General features: G+C 40.4%; 1 protein-coding gene across 1 annotated transcript in view; it reads right to left on the bottom strand.

The window, feature by feature from the left end:
* Positions 1-21,227, bottom strand: part of LOC129361636 (vasoactive intestinal polypeptide receptor-like) — a 24,808-nt gene extending 3,581 nt beyond the window's left edge. The window contains exons 1-12 of the mRNA XM_055032601.1: positions 21,101-21,227; positions 18,193-18,286; positions 16,378-16,491; positions 8,880-8,986; positions 8,678-8,775; positions 7,013-7,142; positions 3,216-3,369; positions 2,530-2,590; positions 1,911-1,977; positions 1,739-1,830; positions 1,164-1,293; positions 133-174 (exon numbers count right to left, since the gene is read on the bottom strand). Coding sequence (XP_054888576.1) covers positions 133-174; positions 1,164-1,293; positions 1,739-1,830; positions 1,911-1,977; positions 2,530-2,590; positions 3,216-3,369; positions 7,013-7,142; positions 8,678-8,775; positions 8,880-8,986; positions 16,378-16,491; positions 18,193-18,286; positions 21,101-21,160 — 1,149 coding nt within the window. The 5' untranslated portion in view covers positions 21,161-21,227. The remainder of the gene's footprint in view (positions 1-132; positions 175-1,163; positions 1,294-1,738; positions 1,831-1,910; positions 1,978-2,529; positions 2,591-3,215; positions 3,370-7,012; positions 7,143-8,677; positions 8,776-8,879; positions 8,987-16,377; positions 16,492-18,192; positions 18,287-21,100) is intronic.

Genomic DNA, 21,227 nt, shown 5'->3' with positions numbered 1-21,227 from the left:
GAGCAAACAGAATGGAGAGTGGGAGGAGGAGGAGTGGGTCAAAAAATAACAGACTCTGTGGCATTTTAAACGAGAAGAGCAAACAGCTAAAAAAAAGAAAGAAAAAAAACAACTTTGTTTGTATTTACTCACCTCTCCGTTCAGGAAGCAGTACAGCACCGCGACGACGAAGCCCTGTCGGAGAGACGCAGATGTGAAGGAAGAGAAAGTTCGCTGCACAACACAGCCGAGGGAAATGCTCCAAATATTTGCGCATGAATAATGACGGCGAGATTAAGACCAACTTCAGGCTGAGACAGGAGGTCCATCATGCGGACGTCTGGGACATGTTCCCGGGAGATAGCGCTCTGAGCCAAAACGGTTCTAAATGGGGAGGATTTTCCACCGCTAACTTTCCATTTTTGCGCTTCGCTCTCGACATTCATGTCCAGTGGATTACTGTAAATCAGGGGTGTCCAAACTTTTTTCACCGTGGGCCGAAATCGCCAAGCTGAAAACACTCAGTTATTTATTAAAAACGCAAAAGTAATTTTTTTCTTTTCTTTTTATCTGCTCGGAAGTAAATTAAAGGGTCTCAAAGATGTACAGTTTCCTAACTTGTTGATATCATTTTTGGTTTATCTCCAGCAACAACAAAAATGAGAACTGTCTTTGAAAACCTTCAGCGAGATTTAGCCCACTTCAATTAATAGCTGGGACTGAGTCTGTTTTTGAGTAAAACCTCGCTGGAGATTTTTGAGATGAAATTAAAAGTGAAAGCAAAAAAAAAATAAATAAATAAAAGAAAAATAAAATAAATAAAGTAAGGCAAATTAAAGAAAAACACTTGTTTTATACCTAATATTTTCTAATAAAGATTTAAAATTGTCATTAAAAAACATAAAAAGTCTCCGTCTGCATCAATCTTATTTATATACCGGTCCTGAAGTGCATTAAGGGCCACACAGAACTCCTCTAAGGGCCACAAATGGCCCCCAGGCCACACTTTGGAAACCCTTTGTTGTAAATCAAGTAAGTTATTCCAAATGCACATTAGAAACTATTAAAACACACTATTCTCTGTTTCCCTTGATACTGATGTCGGATGTTTAAATAAAGACTTTCTGTCTGGCTGACATGAAGACAAACAGGAACAAGCTTTTCAAAGCGATTAGGTGCGTTACCTGAAATGATCCCAGAACCAGATCAAACACCATCCTGACCTTCTGGTGGATGTGGTCAGGGATGAAGGCAAATATTATGTAGTTTATCCCAAACAGAGGGATTAATAACAGGGTGGATTTAGCCAGTCTCCTGAAAGCAGCAGAAACAGAAGGAGAAACATTTATAAACAATGTTTTTTTTTTTTTTTTACATATTTGTTAAAACTGAGCCTTTCTGTCTCCTTCCTGTGGTCCTATTGCCATCTGCAGAAACAACCAATCAGAGCCAGGAGGAGGGTTTTAGCACTGTCAGTCAAACCTTGTTTTAGCTAAACAAACTAATGTTTTAATTAGCTAAAATGTTAGCTAATAATGTTTTAGTTGTGCATTACTTTGTGTTGGTCTACTTACATAAACGTGTGTATGCACACACGCCTAATACAAACTGTGTGTGTATTAGACGTTTGACTGAAAGTGTCTCTAGCTTCGTTTACTAAGCTAAACAATACTTAACGGCAAATTGTAGTAGCAGGAAACAGCTGAACATGAACCCTTGCCTCAACAGACATCTTGCCAATTGGCAAAGGAAAACCTACGAGTACTGGTTGGACTCCTTCCTTCCGATGTCGGGACAGTTCATTTTCTGCCGCAGAATCCGGATTATGCAAATGAAGAGGAAAACGTTCATCTGATGAACAGAGAAGTGGAACGCTGGTTAACAGGGAGCGTCACGTGAAACGTCAAGAGCCTACGTTTGATGTAACTCACAAGAATGGCGACTAAGATGGGCGTTTTGATGATCCACCATGACGCGTCATCGATTGTTTCCCAGCATCTGACACGGACAAGCAAAAAAAACCCAGAAAAAATAGAGAATATAGATTCATAAAAGTAGGAAGCAATACCACATTTATAATACACACACAAAACATTTTTTAAACTATTGACTCTGCGGGCTGACTAGAAATGCAAGCCACACTTTTCAGATTTTTTTTTTGGGGTGCCGGGGTTGTCTTATGTAAGACTTCCCTTTCAATTCACAAATGTATTGCCTTATTGTGTAGAGTTTTGGAGAAACAGTTGGCAAACTGTCCGGTTTAATGTTCAAAAATAAAAAAGTGCTAATTGCAACAGTGCTATTTACTTCCAAGGTGTGAAAGCTTTATGATTGAATCAAAAAAAAAAAAAAATCAGCAAGAGAAAATGGAGTCAGCGCCTATGTGAAGAGTCTAAGAATCTGCAGCCTCTTTTCAACGCTCTCTTTATTTTTGCCAGTTGTAAAAGCCGTTGAGTCTTCAGTCGAGCCATCAGCCAAAAGTAGCCACTCGCGCTGAAAAGCTGTCGTTTTCTAGAATGTTTTCAGAAAGTGACAGAATGCTTAACTCACCCAGGAGGATTTAAATACGCTTTTGTAACCACCCAAGCAGAGATGAAGATGGTTGGAGCCCCTGTGAACGGACAGCAGACAGAATTATCCGTAACATCGGTGTTAAAACTTTCCCCGTCTCAAACAGGAGTCATCAGCTACTGCCAATCAAACCAATCGCAACATCAAGATGCCCTGATAAGTGGACGAGCCGTGCCTGCTTTACTTTATAGGCGAAGCATTTACGCTTTATCTGTTTTTTTTTATAGGATTCTTATGAGCTCAGTGCCAATATTGGTTCATCTGAGGACTCTGCGAGGAAGTCACAGGGTTTTCTCCATTCTCCTGCTGGAAAATACAAATTCAACCCTATTTGTGGATGTTTTATTGGTGTGTGGGGGAAAATAAAACATGGTCACCGATCATCCATCTCCATGGTTTTTAAAGGGCAAAAGCTAGAAACGTCAGATTCTGGCAGCTCTTCTGTGAGAAAGTTTGGATTTTAATGAATGACTGACACAAAGAGGGAAGGTTCAATCTTTAGGTTAAAATCGGTTTTGTGTTTTTGATATCTTTGTTCGGCTCTTTGAACATTTCTTGAATCTTACACCGCAAGTGCAGAGATGCTGCTGCTGAAATCAACACTTACTTCGCAAACATGTCATATAAGTTCTTCAAAAAAGGGAGACTGCCATGTGAGCACTTACCCCAGCCAATCAAAATGTACCACCAAAAGTACTTCCTCTCTGAGAAGAAGGAGACTGCCAACAGAGCGTGAAGGTAGAGGCCCTCCACCAGCAGCCAGAAGTAACTTGCCATGACTCCATATTGGAACAAGACCACTACTGCCTTGCAGCCCACCTGCAACACAAGCATCAGTTTGTGGCTCACTGCTTTCACTGCCAATACAATGTAAATGTATTTCAAGACAGAAATAACAAACTTTAATTCCCATAAGAAATTGCTTTTGCAGTCCAAAAAGGTTCTTCTCCTTTTCACAAAGGATTCGCCAATTAATTGTCCAATTTGTGTTTATGCCGATGACACTGTTGTTTCCACTTGCTATCGTCTTTTCTTAAAGAGTCAGTCACGTGCAATTTAATGTTAGCTTGGTTTAAAGTGGTTCAAACAGAATGCATTGTGTGTTGTCTGACTGAATCTTAGACATTCTTCTCATTTGGGTTTTGATTTTGGGAAGGTTGACTCCCTCAAATATCGACTCCTCAGTCCGGTTAAATATTTAGCCTTTTGGATGAGGAAGAAAATAACAGCACGCCACAATGGATCACATTGATTCTCAAGGATGATTTTAACTTTCCCTATGGATTGTTTTCAGATCTACATAATATTTTGAGCATGCTTACATTGAATTAGCTTCAATTTGGGGTCTGCATAAGGCTGACGTAACACTGTTACAAACATGATAAAACACCTATGATGACTATGAAGAAGTCTTGATGAATTTTTATGACATGAAGAGACGTTCTGTAAATAATGACAATTTCAATGCAAAATTTGCAGTTTTAATGGATTTTTAATGCAAGTTTTAGTACAACTTTGCTTTAAAAGTGACATTATTTACCAAATAATGGAGCGTTGGCGATTATAATGGACCTTTAATGCAATCTTTGGTACCTTTTGTCATTATTTACCACTTTATGACAACAGTCATAAACATTCATGAAGACTGCTTCATGTTTATAACGGTGTTATGCCATGTTTATGACAATGTTATGTCAGTCTTACACACATCCCTTCATATAAAGTGTTACCAAATTTTCATTTGCACTAATTTATTCCCACATGTGCACACTTTATCTATCCTATCAAAATTAAAACATAAAAGATTCATAATTCTGTTAAATCTCAAACTCAATATCCTCTTTTTAAAATTATTGTTCTGGCTGTATAGCATCCTTAAATAATGTAGAAAGCAATTATAATTGAAACCAACAATGAAGTAATTAAAATCGGGAGTTTATGAAAGTTTACTTTTGAAACTCTTCATGACGATAAAGAAAAGTTCTGCCTACGATGTCTCTCCATCGTACAACCAGACATAATGAATCGGAAATCATGTTTTGAAATGTACATTTGTCTGTCGATTTCAAGCCTGGAGGCTGATCCCTGTCGAAGGAAGCTCACGTTCTTCATGGCATTTGCAAGGAATGATTCATCAGATTATAACAGAACATTCTGCTCCAGCTAATCCGAGCTCTGCACCGCTGTCCGCTCTGATGCATGTTATCTTCATTTAAATGAGGCGTCGGCCGTGCATTAAGAAACGGATAGAAATCCGTTTGAGCCACACGTGGACAAACTGCAGGCGAATCGAAAAGAGTGTCTCGCTGTCAAAGACCACTGCAGTCCGTGACGCACAGTGTGAAATATCCACAGCCGTGTGAATGCTGGTGGTGACTGTGGCGCAGGGGAAGAACAGCAGCATAACAACATCTTTGTGATGATGTGGTCCTGATAATGTTAAATATTAATTATGTAATCTCCAAAGAAAAGGCTGTTTTTTATTTTTTATATTTAGAAACATTTTTACTTTATTCATGAAGCAAAAATAAGGCAATTTAATGCAAGTCAGGTTTTGCACAAGTTACATTTGATATCTGCACAAATTCTTTGTATCTCATTTTTTAAATGCAATCATTTCCTTTCCAGTCATTTATAGCTGTACTTGTAAAACATATTAAAAAATCCTGCTGTTTCTTATATTCAGATTGTGAACCTGGATCTGACGCACAAGGACTTCAAATCACTCCAACCTGCCAAACTCGATGGCTGTGCTGATATTATTGGAGCTTTTTGCTTTGTGAATCAGACACTGGTTCGGCACAGAGCAAAATAGAAGAAAGCAAGCATAAAACAAATCTGTAGAACGATTTGAGCTTTTCGCTCCAACTAACTTCAACCAAAGTATAAAAAGTCACTTTTTACAGTGTTTTCAGAAACATCTTTGAAATTTAGCAGCTGCATTTGGTGTTGAGTAACCTTGGAATCCCTGAGATGAAATATCTCCACTCAGCTGTTAACAATCAGTCCTCGGATATTTTCAGTCTAATGATCTAATTCTGGGTAGAGATAACGGAGATGAATCAGACAAAGTGAGATTTGAAAGAAAGAAAAAAACAAACTCCACTGACGTCCCACTGAAACAGCTGTGCTGAACTAAAACGACGCGAGACGTTAATCTGACACCCACTGTCACCTTGGTGGTGTCAAGATAAACTGCTTCATTTACGTCGCACCTGTAAATGCAGTTTATTGCCAATGATGTCTGAAGTCCAGGTTCAGCGTTAAACAAACAGGAACTCTCACAGGATCCTGCTTTACAGAAGAATTAGAAGACTTAACGGACTCTGCAAACACCGTTACACCCTAAACGTTGGGTAAACCCTGAGCCAACACTCTCAGGGCAGTAAAGTCTGAAAGAGAAGCTCCTTCAAGTAACAGAGGAAATCTACGATTTGGGAGAAAAGTTAACTAACCGTGTAGTTTCACTGACATGTTGTGTACTTTTTAGGGCATATCTCTGCAGCAGGGCCAGCACAAGCCTTTTTGGGGCCCGGAGCAGATTTTAATTTGGGGCCCCTCATACAAACATGTCAAAACCAGATGCTATACAATTTCTAGTCTACACTAGACCTGTAACTACTATTATTAGTGTCATTTGTGATTAGCTTAGACTGCAGAAAAACACAAAATCTTACCAAGTATTTCTGGAGTAATTTCTAATTCAAATATCTTATTACACTTGAAATAAGACAAAACTGGCTATTTCTTTTAGAATTAAATTGGAGCTTGTTTTAAGTCAGTAACTCCTTAATATTGGTTAAAAATTACTAGTGACACTGGCAGATTTTTTGTCTTATAACAGAAAAAATGTGTTATGATCTACCAGTGGAACTAGTACTTTTTTATTAATAAATATCAAGAAAATATTGTCTTAAATTCCTATTTCTTGCTGAAAAGTTACTTGCAAGTCAGTGTTGTCTTATTTTAAGTGAACATAGATCATCTGCACTGGAGACTTCACCAAAAATACTTAGCAAGATTTTATTTTATTGTATTTATTTATTTATTTTTTGCAGTCCACATCATACCAGTGTTATCATGACTATTGATTTTTAACCTTGTTACAGGAGTAGCAAACAAGCAAAGGTGTTCTAATTCATTCACATTTTGAAATGCACAGTGTTATCTCTCAATGTGGCATTTTGATTTAACTGGTTGAGAGTAACGTCTGCAGACAAACACTGAAATCACAGTAAACAAGTTAGCAAGTTTAATAGTTTTTGGTTTTAAAACGTGGAATGAAATGTGTACATTGTGTAAAAACGTGCAATGTGTCACTACGAAACAAAATCCAATGATCCTCTTGTGGGCCCTAAGCAGCCGCTTAACTCACATATGCCTTGGGCCGGCTCTGAAAACATCATTGGTCATATTGACGTGTTTAGGCTGATCAGACAGCTGATTGGACGGATTTACTCACCGGTGCTTGGCAGTTCTCCGTCTCGCCGACCTCGTACAGAACCACGTCCTTTATAAAGACAGTGACGGCTTTGAGGATGAGAGATACAAACAGATGCATGTGGATGTAGTTTCTTGTGCAGCGAAGTTTCCTGCAGAACAAGAAGGGATAAACAAAAAGATCACATCCAAAAGGAGAATCTATATTTAGACGAGCTGCATCGGTTCACCCAAGCAAAGCAGAAGTAGATTAGTGTTTGTTACTGTCGACTGCCGTAAATCAAAGTTCGGTTGCCGGTGCTGAATGCCAACACATAAACCCTGAAGAAGTCAAGAACTAAATACAGTATCTGCTAAACACATAAAAGATTTCGTTTTCCCGGAAAAAATGCAAATCTATCAGCCAGAAGCAGATGTGCAAACATCCAAGTTGACAACCAGCAGAGTCGAACAATTTCAGGGATTTGATGACATGCCACTAATGCGAATTCTTCACTCAGTGTTTTCAAACAGCGGTTTAGGCAGATGACTTTGGCTTAATTGCGTGAAACCGCCAGGCGGATCGTCTTGAGCGGACCAGATGAGACGCGGCGCGGCATCAGCCAGCTGCCCGAGCGCTGCCTGTAAAGCTGAACGTAAACAGCAAAGCCTCATGACATCCTGTGTTTCTGCTGCGCGGCGCGGGCCAACGGCATTCCGTGACCCGCCGGAGTAAACACGGGCCTTCTTGTTTAGCCCGTCTTTGTGCAAACAGCACAAAAGCGATGTGAGGAGAATAGGCTGCTCGCTAAAAAAGCCAAACACACTCTGGCTAAGCTTATCGGTGTCGCATTAATGTTCAAGAGGAAGTCGAGGCAGAGGGTCAAAACTGGAGGATGTCGTAAACATCGTCCGCCCCGCTAAGTGGCTTGACTGTAGCTTGAGTTTATAGTCACTTACTGCTGATAGCGTTGCGGTGTTCATGCAAGAAATGTCAGAGTTTTAAAAAGATTCTCTTAAGCTTCTGGAAAATAAAAGAAAGGAGCATTATGACGCGGTTTTATTGGACCACGGACATAGACAGTGACGACAACCGCCAGAGAAATACGGGAGACGCTGTGACCGATTGGGCACGGCTCGACAAACTTTGCGGTTTCTAGGAGACAGGACACAACAGAAGGGAGGGCTGTGATAAACTTGAAGCCGCTCACTTCCGGTTTACACCGGTTCTTTGAAGGCAGCGACCCCTGACCCCTGACAACCTGAGAGAAGTTGCCCCCAACCACCTTCTCCAAATCAGACAGAATGGGTGTCAATTAACTCCACTATGTTTGTGCAAACGTTTGACGCCAATTTTGTCTGATTTCATAAAAGTTGGGGGGGGGGAGGCTGGTTGACCTTTTGACCTTTAACCTTTCTTTAATATCTTCAGAGCCAAAGCAGCACCAACAAAAATGTTTGCTCCACAAACCAGCACAAACACAGTCGAGTTAATTGACACCAATTTCGTCTGATTTGAAGAAGGTGGGGGTCCAGCTTCACTCAGGTCACCTGACAGACTGCAGACTGACTTCAAATTAAACCTATGAGCTAAAATAAAGTCACCTTTTCCGTGTGATATAAATCGATAAAGAGCTACATACAGTCAAGAACTGTCAAACCTTAGACGAAGAAATAAATATATGTTTTGTTTGAGAATGATCCTTACCGAAAGAAACAGAGTGCGGTGATGGCAACCATCAGAGAAATAAGGGAAACGCTGTGACCGATTGTGTAGCCAACTTTGACGGTGATGTAAAAATCTCCCTGTAACGACATTATCAGTCATACCAGACTCAACAAAAAAGAAAAACAAAAGTAATTTCGAGATAAGAGAAACGACAGAAAAACACACGAGTCGCCACACTGACCGAATTCTCCTCCGCGGTGTTGTTGGGATTGTAGCCGCAGTCCATTATGTAGGAGTCCAGGCTGCTGGGGGGCCAGCCCTGCACGGTGCAGGTCTTTGACAGGTTGCCTGAGGAGCAGACACAGGAGAATCACCGCCGACTCGCTGTGGCGCGATGACGCCTCTCGCACGCGTCGCGTAAAAGTAAAGTAATGAGTGGGGCTGCTGAAAGGGGAATCAACAGCTCTGACATTTATTCACTCTTAATTACGTTTCTGTGAGATATGCTGGTCCCTGTGGGATACTCCCTAACACTGAAAGGAAAAAAAACTGGCACTGAGACACAGACACAGTTCCCATGTGTATTTGCCTCCATCAGTATCTTAATTATTCTCACGCTGCGCCCCCACACACACACACACACATAAACAAAGAGGTCAAGCAGAGATGTTTTTCTTTGAGGGGGAAGAGGTGAAAGAGCTGAAGACAAATGGCTAAGGAGCAGAAAGTTGCCCTTCAGTGAACGGATTAAACCAGTTAAGATGGAGGAAAGAAGACGACGAGGGGGGAAAAAATAGAAGAGGACAAAAGAGCTTTGGAGAGGAGAGATGAGTGCTGAAGGGTTGTGCGGACTGGGAAGATATTAAGGACAGTAAAGGAGGAGGAAGGGAAGAAGATTTAAGCAAAAAAGAAAAAAAACACTGGGCACACTGGATGAGAGAAGAAAGGAAAGATAGAAAGATAGAAAAAAATAGTGAAGCAGAAACACAAACTAATGCAGAAAGTACTATTCTTTAAGTTACATTTAAAAAGGGTATTTTTGTATATCTTTTATTGTTTCTCAGTCTGCAGTTAAACTTTCACCTTCCGTCTTCATTCGTTGTGCTATTTTTCACCGACACTCTCCTGTTCTTTTTTCTTCATGCTCTCTTCTGCTGCTGAGCTTCAGAGAGATGATAAATTAATTTTCCACCTGGTACCTCTCCACACTGCTAATAGCACAGATAACTGCGTTAAAGACTGAGGAAACCAAAAAGACCAACAATCTGGGCTGATATTAACCCCCATTAAAAAAAAACAAAACAAAACAAAAAAAACGTACACCACCCTGATACTGCCAAGGAAATGGCTGACATTTCTGTGACTAAAACACCTTCCATGGCTTTATGTAGTACGTGCATTTTCTAAGAAGCTGAGTTTTATGTTTTGGGTAAGCGCAACAGCATTAAACAGATTTAAACACCCGAAATGTTTTTGTAATTAATCTATATATGAGTTTACGTCTTGTTATTGTTGCGTTGTCTGTTTTTGTTTATTGTGTGTGTATTTTTTTTTAATTACATAAATTAATAATTTTCTAAATTAAATTCACTAAATTAAATGTGCCACAAATGTTAACACAAATCTCTAAATTTATTGAGCATTTCAATAAGAATCATGGCTATAAATATTTTTGTCGGTCATTTTGGAGTGGAAGATTGAATTTTTTATTTTTTTTTACTGTCATGCTCTTGAACATGGTGAGCCAAAATACATAATTAATTCATTTATGATTATACATAAATATATGGAGAAAAAATTACTTCTAGTCCAAAACCTAAACTTTCTGATTAAACAAAAGTTTTATATTTTACATTAAAACCTGCTGAATATCAACAGGTTTTATAATATCAAACACACACACACACACACACACACACACACACACACACACACACACACACACACACACACACACACACACACACATATATACATACTCTAATTGAGGATTTTTAAATTTGTAAAGTAAAAATTAATAAAGCGGACCTAAGTAGGTCCAATTTGGACGTGATTTGACTTCCCTTTTTTGTAAAACCTATTGAACTGAAATATAACAGTTCTTCCTGGTAGCTCTCTATTTCAGCTATCAATCATTAAACAGACGTGTGTTCTAGCATCCACAATCCTGCAGTAAAACAAATCATTGTTTGTTCCTCAATGTGTCGCTGCAGCATTTCCTCATCTCATTTTGTGACCATCAGAAAAAGTGTCACGCGCCGGCGGCAGATTAATCCGATTGCTTCAGGTTTGACATTCCTCACATGTCTCAACCGCGTCACTTTACTCTGCCTCTTGTCAAGTTGAAGCGGAGTTGGTGAAATGTCAAACAGTTCCAGAGTGTAAGAATGTTTTCGGCATTAAAAGTTTGGTCAAATACCTAAGCGGCATAATGCAGAGAAGAACGCGGCTTAGCTTCCTCAAACAATACGACAAGACACAAAGGCAGAGATAAGCCCCCGCCGTTTCAGCCACTGCCACCGCTGGATTTGGCCTGTTTGAGGGATTGCCAAAAGAATGCTTTCATCGTTCCCCTCAAAAAGCAAGACGCCAAGCATTTTCAAAGCCACGCGTGACAGTCGAGCCAAAATTAGTTCCTCGTAAAACAACAGTTGCGTTTTTAGCCTCGTTAAATCAAAAGTCTTTGTCAGTGTTCACTATTCAACTCCATTATCGTCTCTAATTAGCTCTGGGCTAAGATGGATGTTCGAGGAGTCACATCAGCGTCAGCAGTTTTATGGCAGACAGGTGAAGGCGCTGCCGTCCGGGCACTCTGTCACTCAGAGGCCGGAGAGAAGGTGAGACTCCCGAGATGAATGGCTGCGTGTTTGCACTCAGCCTACTAGGTAAGGAGTTCATGAGAATGGCAAACTGTCGTAGTTCAATTTATGGGCTGGCCCCTCGACGTCCGTGGCGCCACGTTTCGTAATGCTTGTTTTTACTGCGTGAGCCTTATAAAAAGAACGGCTCGGGATGTGTCAATAGCTCCAGCCTTTCACAACTGTTCCCGACGACTGAACCGTCGGCTCTGACGGTCTCCACGTTTTCCAGAATACCTGCACAAAGGAAAACACGCAGGCAGGTAGCCTTTATGTTTCTGCAAACTCTCAAGGCGAATGAGAACAAATGGACAAGAGGTTCCAAAAGTTCAGGATGTATAAAATCCCAGACATTCCCTCCTTATATGGCTTGCACTAATAATATGATTTACGGATATCATGTGCAACAACTAGTTTTTCTTTCTGTTGCAACCTCTGATCTTTGTCACGACCTGAACCAGCTGGGCCTAATCGATCCTACGGATCTTTGCCATATCAAGTAAACATAAATTTTCTCTCCAAAACCAACGCTTCTTAATCTTTCCTTCCGTCTTTTCCCTGGAGTGCCGTCTTCGCCTAGGTCACACCAGCTCCCATCTGGGTCGAAGCAGAGCTTCCCACAAAAGCCTTCTTCTCTCGGCTGAACTCTTTGCACGCCCGTCGTAAATCTTAGATCCGGCCCGTTTTCATTCCCCAACAAGTGACGTGCAAGCAGGAGAGAGAATGCTTCTCCTGGCTCTAGATTAAACATCTCAATCAGCGTTTCAGTGACTAAGAGGACCGGGAGGAGACACACAAATTTCTACATTTTGTCATATTATTCATCTGTTTTACAGGAATTTTGGACAGGCCAACACAAAGCAACTCTGAGTGGTGGAAGTGTGTTAAAAATGTGCCTATTTAATCAATTAATCTAAAGCAACTGAAAAACAGCTGAAACACTGATTTTCTTTAAATCTCGACTAAAAACCCAAATGTTTAGATTTGTGTTTGAAACGTAATCAATTACATATTTCACGATTACACTGGACTTAATGTAAGGTTTGATTGCTGATTCTATGCTGCATGACTTTGTGTTTTTGTGTTTTTTTATGATGTAAATCAGTTGGAAATGCCTCCCTGCTAAAATGTGCAATGCAAATAGAATTTGATTGATTGATTGTTTGATTAACGCACAAAAGTGTTTCCCTAATTATTTTCCTCCAAATTCATATTTGGAGGAGCTATATGAGCTATTTTGCATTGGTAAATGACCTTTACTTGTACAGCATCATATCAACTGAAGTGTCTCACCCAACGACACAACGACAGAGACGGACTCCACTGGTCTCTCACATTAAATACCACAAAAGTACATTTACGTCTTTATTTATGATGTCAAAAAAATGCAGAAATAGTTAAAGGAGTATTGCAACTTTGTAAGAAACTTTATGTATAAATGTGCATCTACTCTTATAAAGTGCATGCACACCGTTCTGTCCTAAAAACTGTAGAGAACGATAAGTAGGGAGGAGAAGAGGGACAAGAAGGGAAAGGAGGATGAAGATCTCAAATCATACCATATATTCATATTTAAAGATACACCATCACAAAACTGAGGCTTTGCAGCTTGCAGAAGACAAATAAACAACTCCTTCTAATATTACAGCATAATTACACTAAAATGATACAGTGTGACAATTAGAGACAAGTGGAGAGATGCAGGGAATCATTTTCGGAAGGACACAGTCCTGCAAATCAGCCGGTGCATTCCTCGTCCAGGGGATAAGTTCGTACATAATTAGCGTTGCATCCCCGCAAGGATGCAGCGCATCAAAGAAGGACAAATAAACAGCAAGTCTTCTTTGATGGTGCTGCAAGAGGAACTTGTTTGTTTCATGTCACTCGGATGTTGAGATGACGGCGTGTGACCGTGGAGCAGAACTACATCACAAATCCGGACCAGCGGGACGCTCTGAGCCCCCCTGTATTCCCACTTTGTTTCCTCACATGTTAAGCACGACCGCACTGGCAGCAGTCGAAGAGGTGCGAATATTTGTGACTACAAATGGAGAGGGAATGAGATGAGCGACAGTCACGTTTGGTTTGTTATCGCCGGTCAGGAAAAGAAATTCAGACTTAAGCACTAAAATGCTGATTTTGTTTTATTGAGCAGCAGGCAAGAGCCAATAGGTTTGTGATCAATAGGTCAATAAGATCCAATAGGTTTGTGATCAATAGGTCAATAAGATCCAATAGGTTTGTGATCAATAGGTCAATAAGAGCCAATAGGTTTGTGATCAATAGGGGAGGGTGATTACAGGTGAGTCCAATAACTGTGAGAAGCTGAGAAATATTGTGTGTCAGATACAGAACTAAGAAAACATGACACAGTGCACCGGAAAATAAAAATACTTCTTGTTGCAGCAGATCATGATAGTTGCCATTGACAACGGGTGTATAGAGCTTGGTTATCATTCAGCTGAATCTGTAAGATTGTTGTCTTTCGTACATGAAGCTTGTTTTTTGAAAAGCTTTGAACTTATTGTCCGTGACTTTTACTTGAGCTGCGTCTGTCTCGGCACCATGAAACGATTCGCAGCAAATTTCAGCTTCTTAATGCAGAAGAAAACAGTAACATCTCCACATGAAGATATAAACTTAAGGACAGGACTGTGTCTATGTGATCGTAGACACAAACACAGTGGAAACGAGCCGCGTTTCCACTGACCATAAAATAGCGCAAAGTGGAATCAGCGGAAACATGGCAACTTTGAGAAAACTTGTGTTTTTCGCTAATATGTTTCTGAGCTGGGATGAGGTGGATTTTGGACTGTATCAAAATGTGATCAACACCGAACGTTACTGCTGGCGATGATGGCACCATGTAGTTTTTAATGACGTATGCATGATTCATGTGTAATTTCAATTCAGTTTCTTATTTAATGGAAACGCCACAATTGCAAAATTGAGTTTTTTTGACATTGTTCAATACATTTTGCGCACGGTTGTAATGGAAACGCAGCTAATGTTACCCACAAATATATAAGTCTTTGTGCTGACTGGTTGTTGATATTCCAAGCCAATTTCTTTAGGCTTTACTCCGTACACTGAAAGCCGTTTAAATTGATAACTTCTTTCTGCGCCCTTGTTGTTGTGTGAATGTGTGTGAACCTGCTGCAGGCAGGGAATGTGATTCTGTTTGCAGGTATTACAGAAACGAACAAAGGAATGCAGCCTCACCCTCGTGCACTGTGTCACATTTAACTTTTTTTTTGACCGCCACACAGGTAAATATGGCAGAGATAAGAGTTCAAATGGTGTTTTTCTGTGATGATTCCCTCTACTGACGGGTTTAAACAAAAACCAGGATCTTTCTACAAGACAAGAGCCATTCTTGTCCTTCTAAAAAATCCTTTTGCACTCCATAACTTTGTATTTATTTTGCTTTCTGACATCAGGAGCAAAGAAACATGCACGTATGTGAACAGCTTCATTGGGAATATATTTATATTAAAGTAGAGTTTGAGCGAGAAAAGAGAGCAGGAGAGATTTAAAATGACATTATTAAACTGGCAATGCCAGGGCCACCTATGCTATCGTAACAAGTATGCCATCTATCTGATTAAATATCGATTTGAACATGAACTGGTTCATTGTAGACTTTAATTCACAATGCATTGCTGCTGATCTATAAACTTGAATTAATTATGTCATGTCCGAATTAGGTCTAGATAAGCATGAGTTTTCCCAGAACAGATTTGAGCGCAGACAGAGGAAGTGTTATTTGTTTGTTTTGTTCCGCAGAATGACAAAAGACGAACAGCAGTAGGTTTCCACAGATTATAACAGCTTTTATGATACATTTTACATCAGCGCAACAGCGACTGCACCGATAACGCTTGGACCGATAAAGTCCAACATTTGAAATGGGTCACACCAAGCGACCCTATGTAACCTGCCGCGAAGGGAAACTGTCAGGCTCTTTGAAATATTTAAAGACCCTGACTCACAATAATAAATCAAGGCCAATCTCACCGCCATGAGAGACAGCAAAACTGAGTCATCGGGCAACCATGTTGTTCACGCAGATGAACAATCAGAATATAAATGATTCATACAGAGAAATGAGCATAATTCAAATGTGCAACGTGAACTGCAGCGACGGTCGGTGAGGCGACCATCAGCAGTGATGCAGTACAGGTAGACTAATGTAATCTACTTCAGCAGTTGTTGTCCTGATAACCCGGTTGACAGTATTAAGAATGTTAAAGAGTGCATCTAATATCTTATTTTAACCCTTTGAAAAAGACACCGGATAATGTTTTATGGCCCCCAACACTTGTAACATAATCCTGATGGGATGTGCAGGTGTATCATCACACCCAGAATTAAAATGTGAAGAATCACAGCTTGCTGCTGGCTGGCGACAGGACTTTCTAGCCTAGTTTAATAAGCAAAGGACAAATTTCATACACATGTGCAAAACCGTTCAAGATTATCTCATTTTCTGTCATTTAAAAACAGAAGTGCAGCTATTATTTGCACTGCAGTACCACACCCTGCAAAACACTTCTTCACCTCTGAGCTTCACTTTTGGTGTTTTGCTTTGCAAATCTAAATGCAAGGCAAATGAACTTCCTGTGTTTCCTCAAGACGTTTCACCTCTAATCCAAAAGCCTTCTTCGGCTGACAGAAACCTGCCTGTAACATGAACTACACTAATATGGCCATAAAAGTCACTAAACAGGATAATCAAATTTATGTCTTATTTGATACTATAAAAGTCGTTTCAGCGCAAATCTGCTCAGAAATGTGGAAAACAATTTTTTACAGAAACCGTAAGGATATCAGCAGACGCTCCACACCAAACACAATTCAGTTCATAAGGTGGGATCTTACGAGGGAGAGCATTGCTGGCGAAGTAGAAGAGATACTTGGGGCACGGGATGGTGACCACCTCTCCGACGTCGGCAGAGGGCCAGCAGGCGATCTTGTCCCAAGTGATGTTGCAGCCTGCCAGGAAAAAACGGAAGAACATGAGCTGACATGACCAAAAGCGATGCATAATCAACAGAGGAGCCGCTGTGCAACCAAAGGGCTCAAGGTCAGGGCGAGGTCCGGCATCAATGTCAAACGGCAGCCCGGTTAAGCTGAAGATGGAGTTACCGCGGCAGCTGAAACATGTAACGTCTGCTGCCGTGGCTCGGGCGGACGGCCCGGGGTAACAGAGTGTCACCATGACTATTCAAGCAGCTTTCCTTCCTTCGCTGCTGTTTGAATTCAGAAGGTGAAGCCGTAACTTCAGGGATCAGGTGGCCACAGCGCCAGACCTGCTCCCGCGGCCCATCGAAACACTATCCCGAGGATACATTGGAGATGGGGTTCATTCGCCGCAAATGACGAGCAGGTTAAAACGCTGATGGGAGTTTAATGCCTTTTGGGTTGTGTGAAAATGAGCAGTCTCCCAGCGCCTCCTCCCATCACTTCATCGCATGTAATTCAAAACCTATCAAGAATAACAACAACAGGTCACCCAATTGAGGTTGATTGTTGCATATTCATTGCTTGATTTGTTCTTTTGATCCATGTACATGACAGTCCTGGCTCAGGTGAATTTGTTTTGCTTTCCCGTCCCAAAGGAGCGCTCCATTTGTTTACGGTGTGAGGTGATTCCAGACATTTTGAACTAAGCTTCAAGCGACTTTGACTCTGCCGCGTTTTGTCACAAATAGTAACTTTGATGAAAACTTACAGGGATTTTCTGTGACAGGATAACATCACAGAAAGCAGAAAAACAGCAAAATAAAATGTCATTCTACAAATAGAGAGCGAATACTGTTTTTTTTCTCTTTCTATTCCATATGTATGACATATTTAAATTGAGATTAAAGTATTGAAATACACACAGGTAAAAAACTAACAAACAAAAAAGCTTCAGAGGATTATTCTGGATTTTATTTAAGGGTATTAAGGTAAATGGCCTGAATGCAAACCCACTAAATAATTCTAACAATAACTTTTATTACAAGTTTGAAAACAATCCATAATTGTATCAATAATTCCTTCCACTTCTCAGTTATGCAAAGTGGAAAGAATACATGGTAACTGCAAAAAAATAAAAAATATGTTACCAACTATTTTTGGTCTATAGCTTAGTACACTTAAAATAAGACAAAACTAACTCATAGCATTTTATTAGGAAACAGGACAGTGGTCAAGGTCAACAATTCCTTAATATTGAGGAAAATGTACTATTTCCATTAGCCAACTATTTTACTTTTTTAAACCCAGGTTACAAGTGAAATAATCTTGCCATAAAAAGAGTACTTTTTCATCCATGCTAAGGAATTAGCGACTTAAACCACTCTCCTGCTTCTTGTTTAAAAGTTACCTGTAACTCACTTTAGTCTTATTTCAACCGTGCTAAGATATGTGCACTCGAAACAAAAAGCACTTGGTGAGACTTTGAGTTTTTCCAGTGAACATTTTGGAAAGATTAGGTGTGCTGCTTTGTGTTGGCCTGTCGCATAAAATACAATGAAATTCATAGTTTCTAAGTGACAAGCTAACGAGATATGAACAGCTCCTGGTGCCTTTAGCGCTTGTTGTCGTGCCTATCGGCTCTGTGATGCACAAAGGATTATGGGACGAAATAACGGCAGCCGTCAAAATGAAGTGAAACCAAGCACACGAAGGGATACAGCGCAGACATACCTGTCGTGTTGTTCTCGACCTGAGCTCGACACATGGCTCTCTCCTTGTCTATCTCCAGAATCAGGTCACACATTGGGCTCTGCGCCGAACGCACCTGCACACACAATATTTCACTCTTTCTCTGCAATGAAGTGATTTTATTGTTTGTGTCGTCTTTGTTTGTTCTTATTTGCACAAAATTAGACATCGATAACAGAAGAAATACAGGCTATTGTCCAGTTCTGTCGTGTTTACAGACATGTTAAATATTGTGCGCTGTCCCCAGCAAATAAGTGAATAAATAAATGTATTTTATCTGCATTTCTTTTATGACAAGCCAACACAAACTGGTGGAACAAGTGTTTTTTTTCTTTTCCTTTTTCAGAGTTTCTCACAAAACATTTGATGTGTTGGAGAGCGCTGCAAGTCCTTACAGTCCATTCTTCTTTGCTAACTAGCTAAGACTCTGATAAATTGGACAGAGAAAGCATCTGCAAACTTCAATTTTCTCAGCATTCTTCAGATTCTCCACTGGATTTATGTCTGTACTTTTACTGGGCCATTCTAACGAGTGAACGGGCTTCGATCCGAACTGTACCTGCTTTGCTCCAGCTGTAAGTTTTGGTGGATTTCCACCTACGTCTCCACTCATTTGCGTCCTGTGACGGGTCTTCTTATCGAATTCTCAGATAAGTAACTCCATCCATGTTCCTATTCAACTTGAAGAAAACCAACCATGCCAGCAAACGCAGCCACTACCATGTTTCACCATGTGCTTGGGTTCATAAGAAGTGTTAGATTCTTGCCTCTCAAAACCTTTTGCCATTTTTTTTATCTCCTCTATGGCCCTGGGACTAATAACGGCTTTCTTTTAACAGTATTAGGAAAACAATAGTCCAACTTGTCACCTGTGAGAAGCGTGTGCTGCTATCTGGTTGATTTGTTTGTTTCCACCACAGAAAATGTTGGCAAGATTTCAATGGAATCATTACCATAGATAAGGCAAAGCCTTTTTTCTTGGCTTGACCATGAGAAACATTTGCATACACCTGCAGACAGTGTGTGTTTTCCCTACAATGCCGATGCTGATTGACCCAGCTGGCGAGCTGACCTGGTTTCACAGAGGGATTGTTGCTTCTGAAAAGCAAAAAGTGATGTGACCTCAAAAGCTACTGACACTCCAACCGCGTTTCGAAGTTGTTTCAGACAACAAGACATCAAAATGTGACTTTATTTTCTGGTTTGGAGTTTCTGAAAATAACATGTTCACCTCAGGTTTTCCATGCCACGTTCCCACCATGACGTGATGATGTGATGACGTGGCACGTTGATGGTTTTCATCAGTCTTTAAAAACTTCTTTTCATGTTCAATGACTTTTAAAGGCACGCGATGGCACTGGGTTTTATTTGAGGGCATCAAAGGGGGCTGAAATACAAAATCCTGCTGTTATTTTTGTTAGAGACTCCTAAAGCATGAATGCTTTTCAAATATTTTTGATTAGATGGCTTCTCCAGGAAATTAGCTGCACCGCAATGTAAACTACATAGTTTATCATTTATTGCGATACATTTTTTTATAATAAGAATGTAAATTTGTTGTTGTCATAAAAAATTTGAATGAACGATGTTAAAAACAAAAGTGTCCTGTCTTGACTGTGAGTTTTACTATTTTCTCCACTGTATGTTCAGTGTGAGATCCAGTATGAAAATATGATTAAATACAATAAATGTGCATGAAATCTAAGCGTAATTTAAAAAGTGGGAATACTTTCCAAGAGCAGTTTTTGTAATTGATGTGACAGTTACCTAAATAATAAGTAATAAACAGGTTGTACTGTCCCCTTTCATCACAATAGTACAACAAAATCTTGTGATAAAACTTTTAGGTCCACATCACCCTCCCCTGTTTTGGGGTACCAGAGTAAAGGGGGCTCCATTCACACTTCTCACACTTGTTTTTAAATAAGTACTCAAGGTGTGAAAACACTCATTTATGGACTCCTGAGGGAAACTGGTTGCACAAATTTGATTTATGGCTAGGCTGCATACAAATGCGTGCCACACTTTTCAGATTGACTGGCGCACTAGTTTTTAACCGGGGGTTTCTGCAGCCAAACGCCGCGGACATTTATTTGTGGAGAAAACACCACACTTTCACAAGATCTGATGTGGTTGACCACTGATGGGGCCCATCTGACTCCTGCTGCTTCACTTTCTCTTCTGCTATTTCCCACAGTGACGATTTGGCAAAGCTGCCAGGGAGGGATGAGAGTTCCCTTCAAGTAGTGAGGAGGGAGGATGATCTCACGTTTAGAAATACCCTGATTTCATTTGGGGTTTTTTCCCCCCCAAACTTCATCCAAAGAGCTGAAACACACTTTCTGCTGCTCAGAGAGATCCGACCTCCAGCTGGATTCCGGACCGATCAGACTGGACGATGAAAAACCGTGGAGGAGGAGAGAAGAGAAGAGTCGTTGCCATGGTTTTCGCGCTGGATGACTTCTCTAACCTTGGTCATGTCAAGAAAACTCAAAATGCGCAGACGTCACTTGGTCAGTGGAGGAGTGCGGCTTTCTTTGGAGGAAAAAATGAACTGAGAACTTGGAGAGGAAATGGAGGAAAGAGGGGAAAAAAAGATATTAACATCGCGTCCCGGTCATAAAACGACAGTAAAATCGCAAAAAAATAAAAAAAATAAAAAGTCCATCCACAGACGCGGATTAGTGAGTGAAATCAGATTATGATGATCCGTTTGGTGCGCGCTGCATCCAGCGGCCACTTTGGAGACCATCTGCACGCAACTCGATTTACAACTAGGGTCAGTCTGACATCAACCAATAATAGCAGACCAACCGACGAGAGCGCTTGGGGAAGAAAAAAAAAAGTTAAAGTCGTGAGAAAACTCAGAGAGCTTCATAAATACACTCACCAGATCCAGCAGCGCGCAGGACAAAAACAGGCAAATGCTCATGGAGACCCGCACCAACATAATCCACTAAATCAACCAGATTAAATATATATGAACATATATATTTATATAAATATGAAGAAGTCTT

This window comes from Poeciliopsis prolifica, unplaced genomic scaffold (genome assembly GCF_027474105.1).
Source record: "Poeciliopsis prolifica strain line A6 unplaced genomic scaffold, Auburn_PproV2 SCAFFOLD008, whole genome shotgun sequence".
In the NCBI taxonomy this organism is placed as follows: Eukaryota; Metazoa; Chordata; class Actinopteri; order Cyprinodontiformes; family Poeciliidae; genus Poeciliopsis; species Poeciliopsis prolifica.
This window is presented reverse-complemented; position numbering and strand designations above follow the sequence as displayed.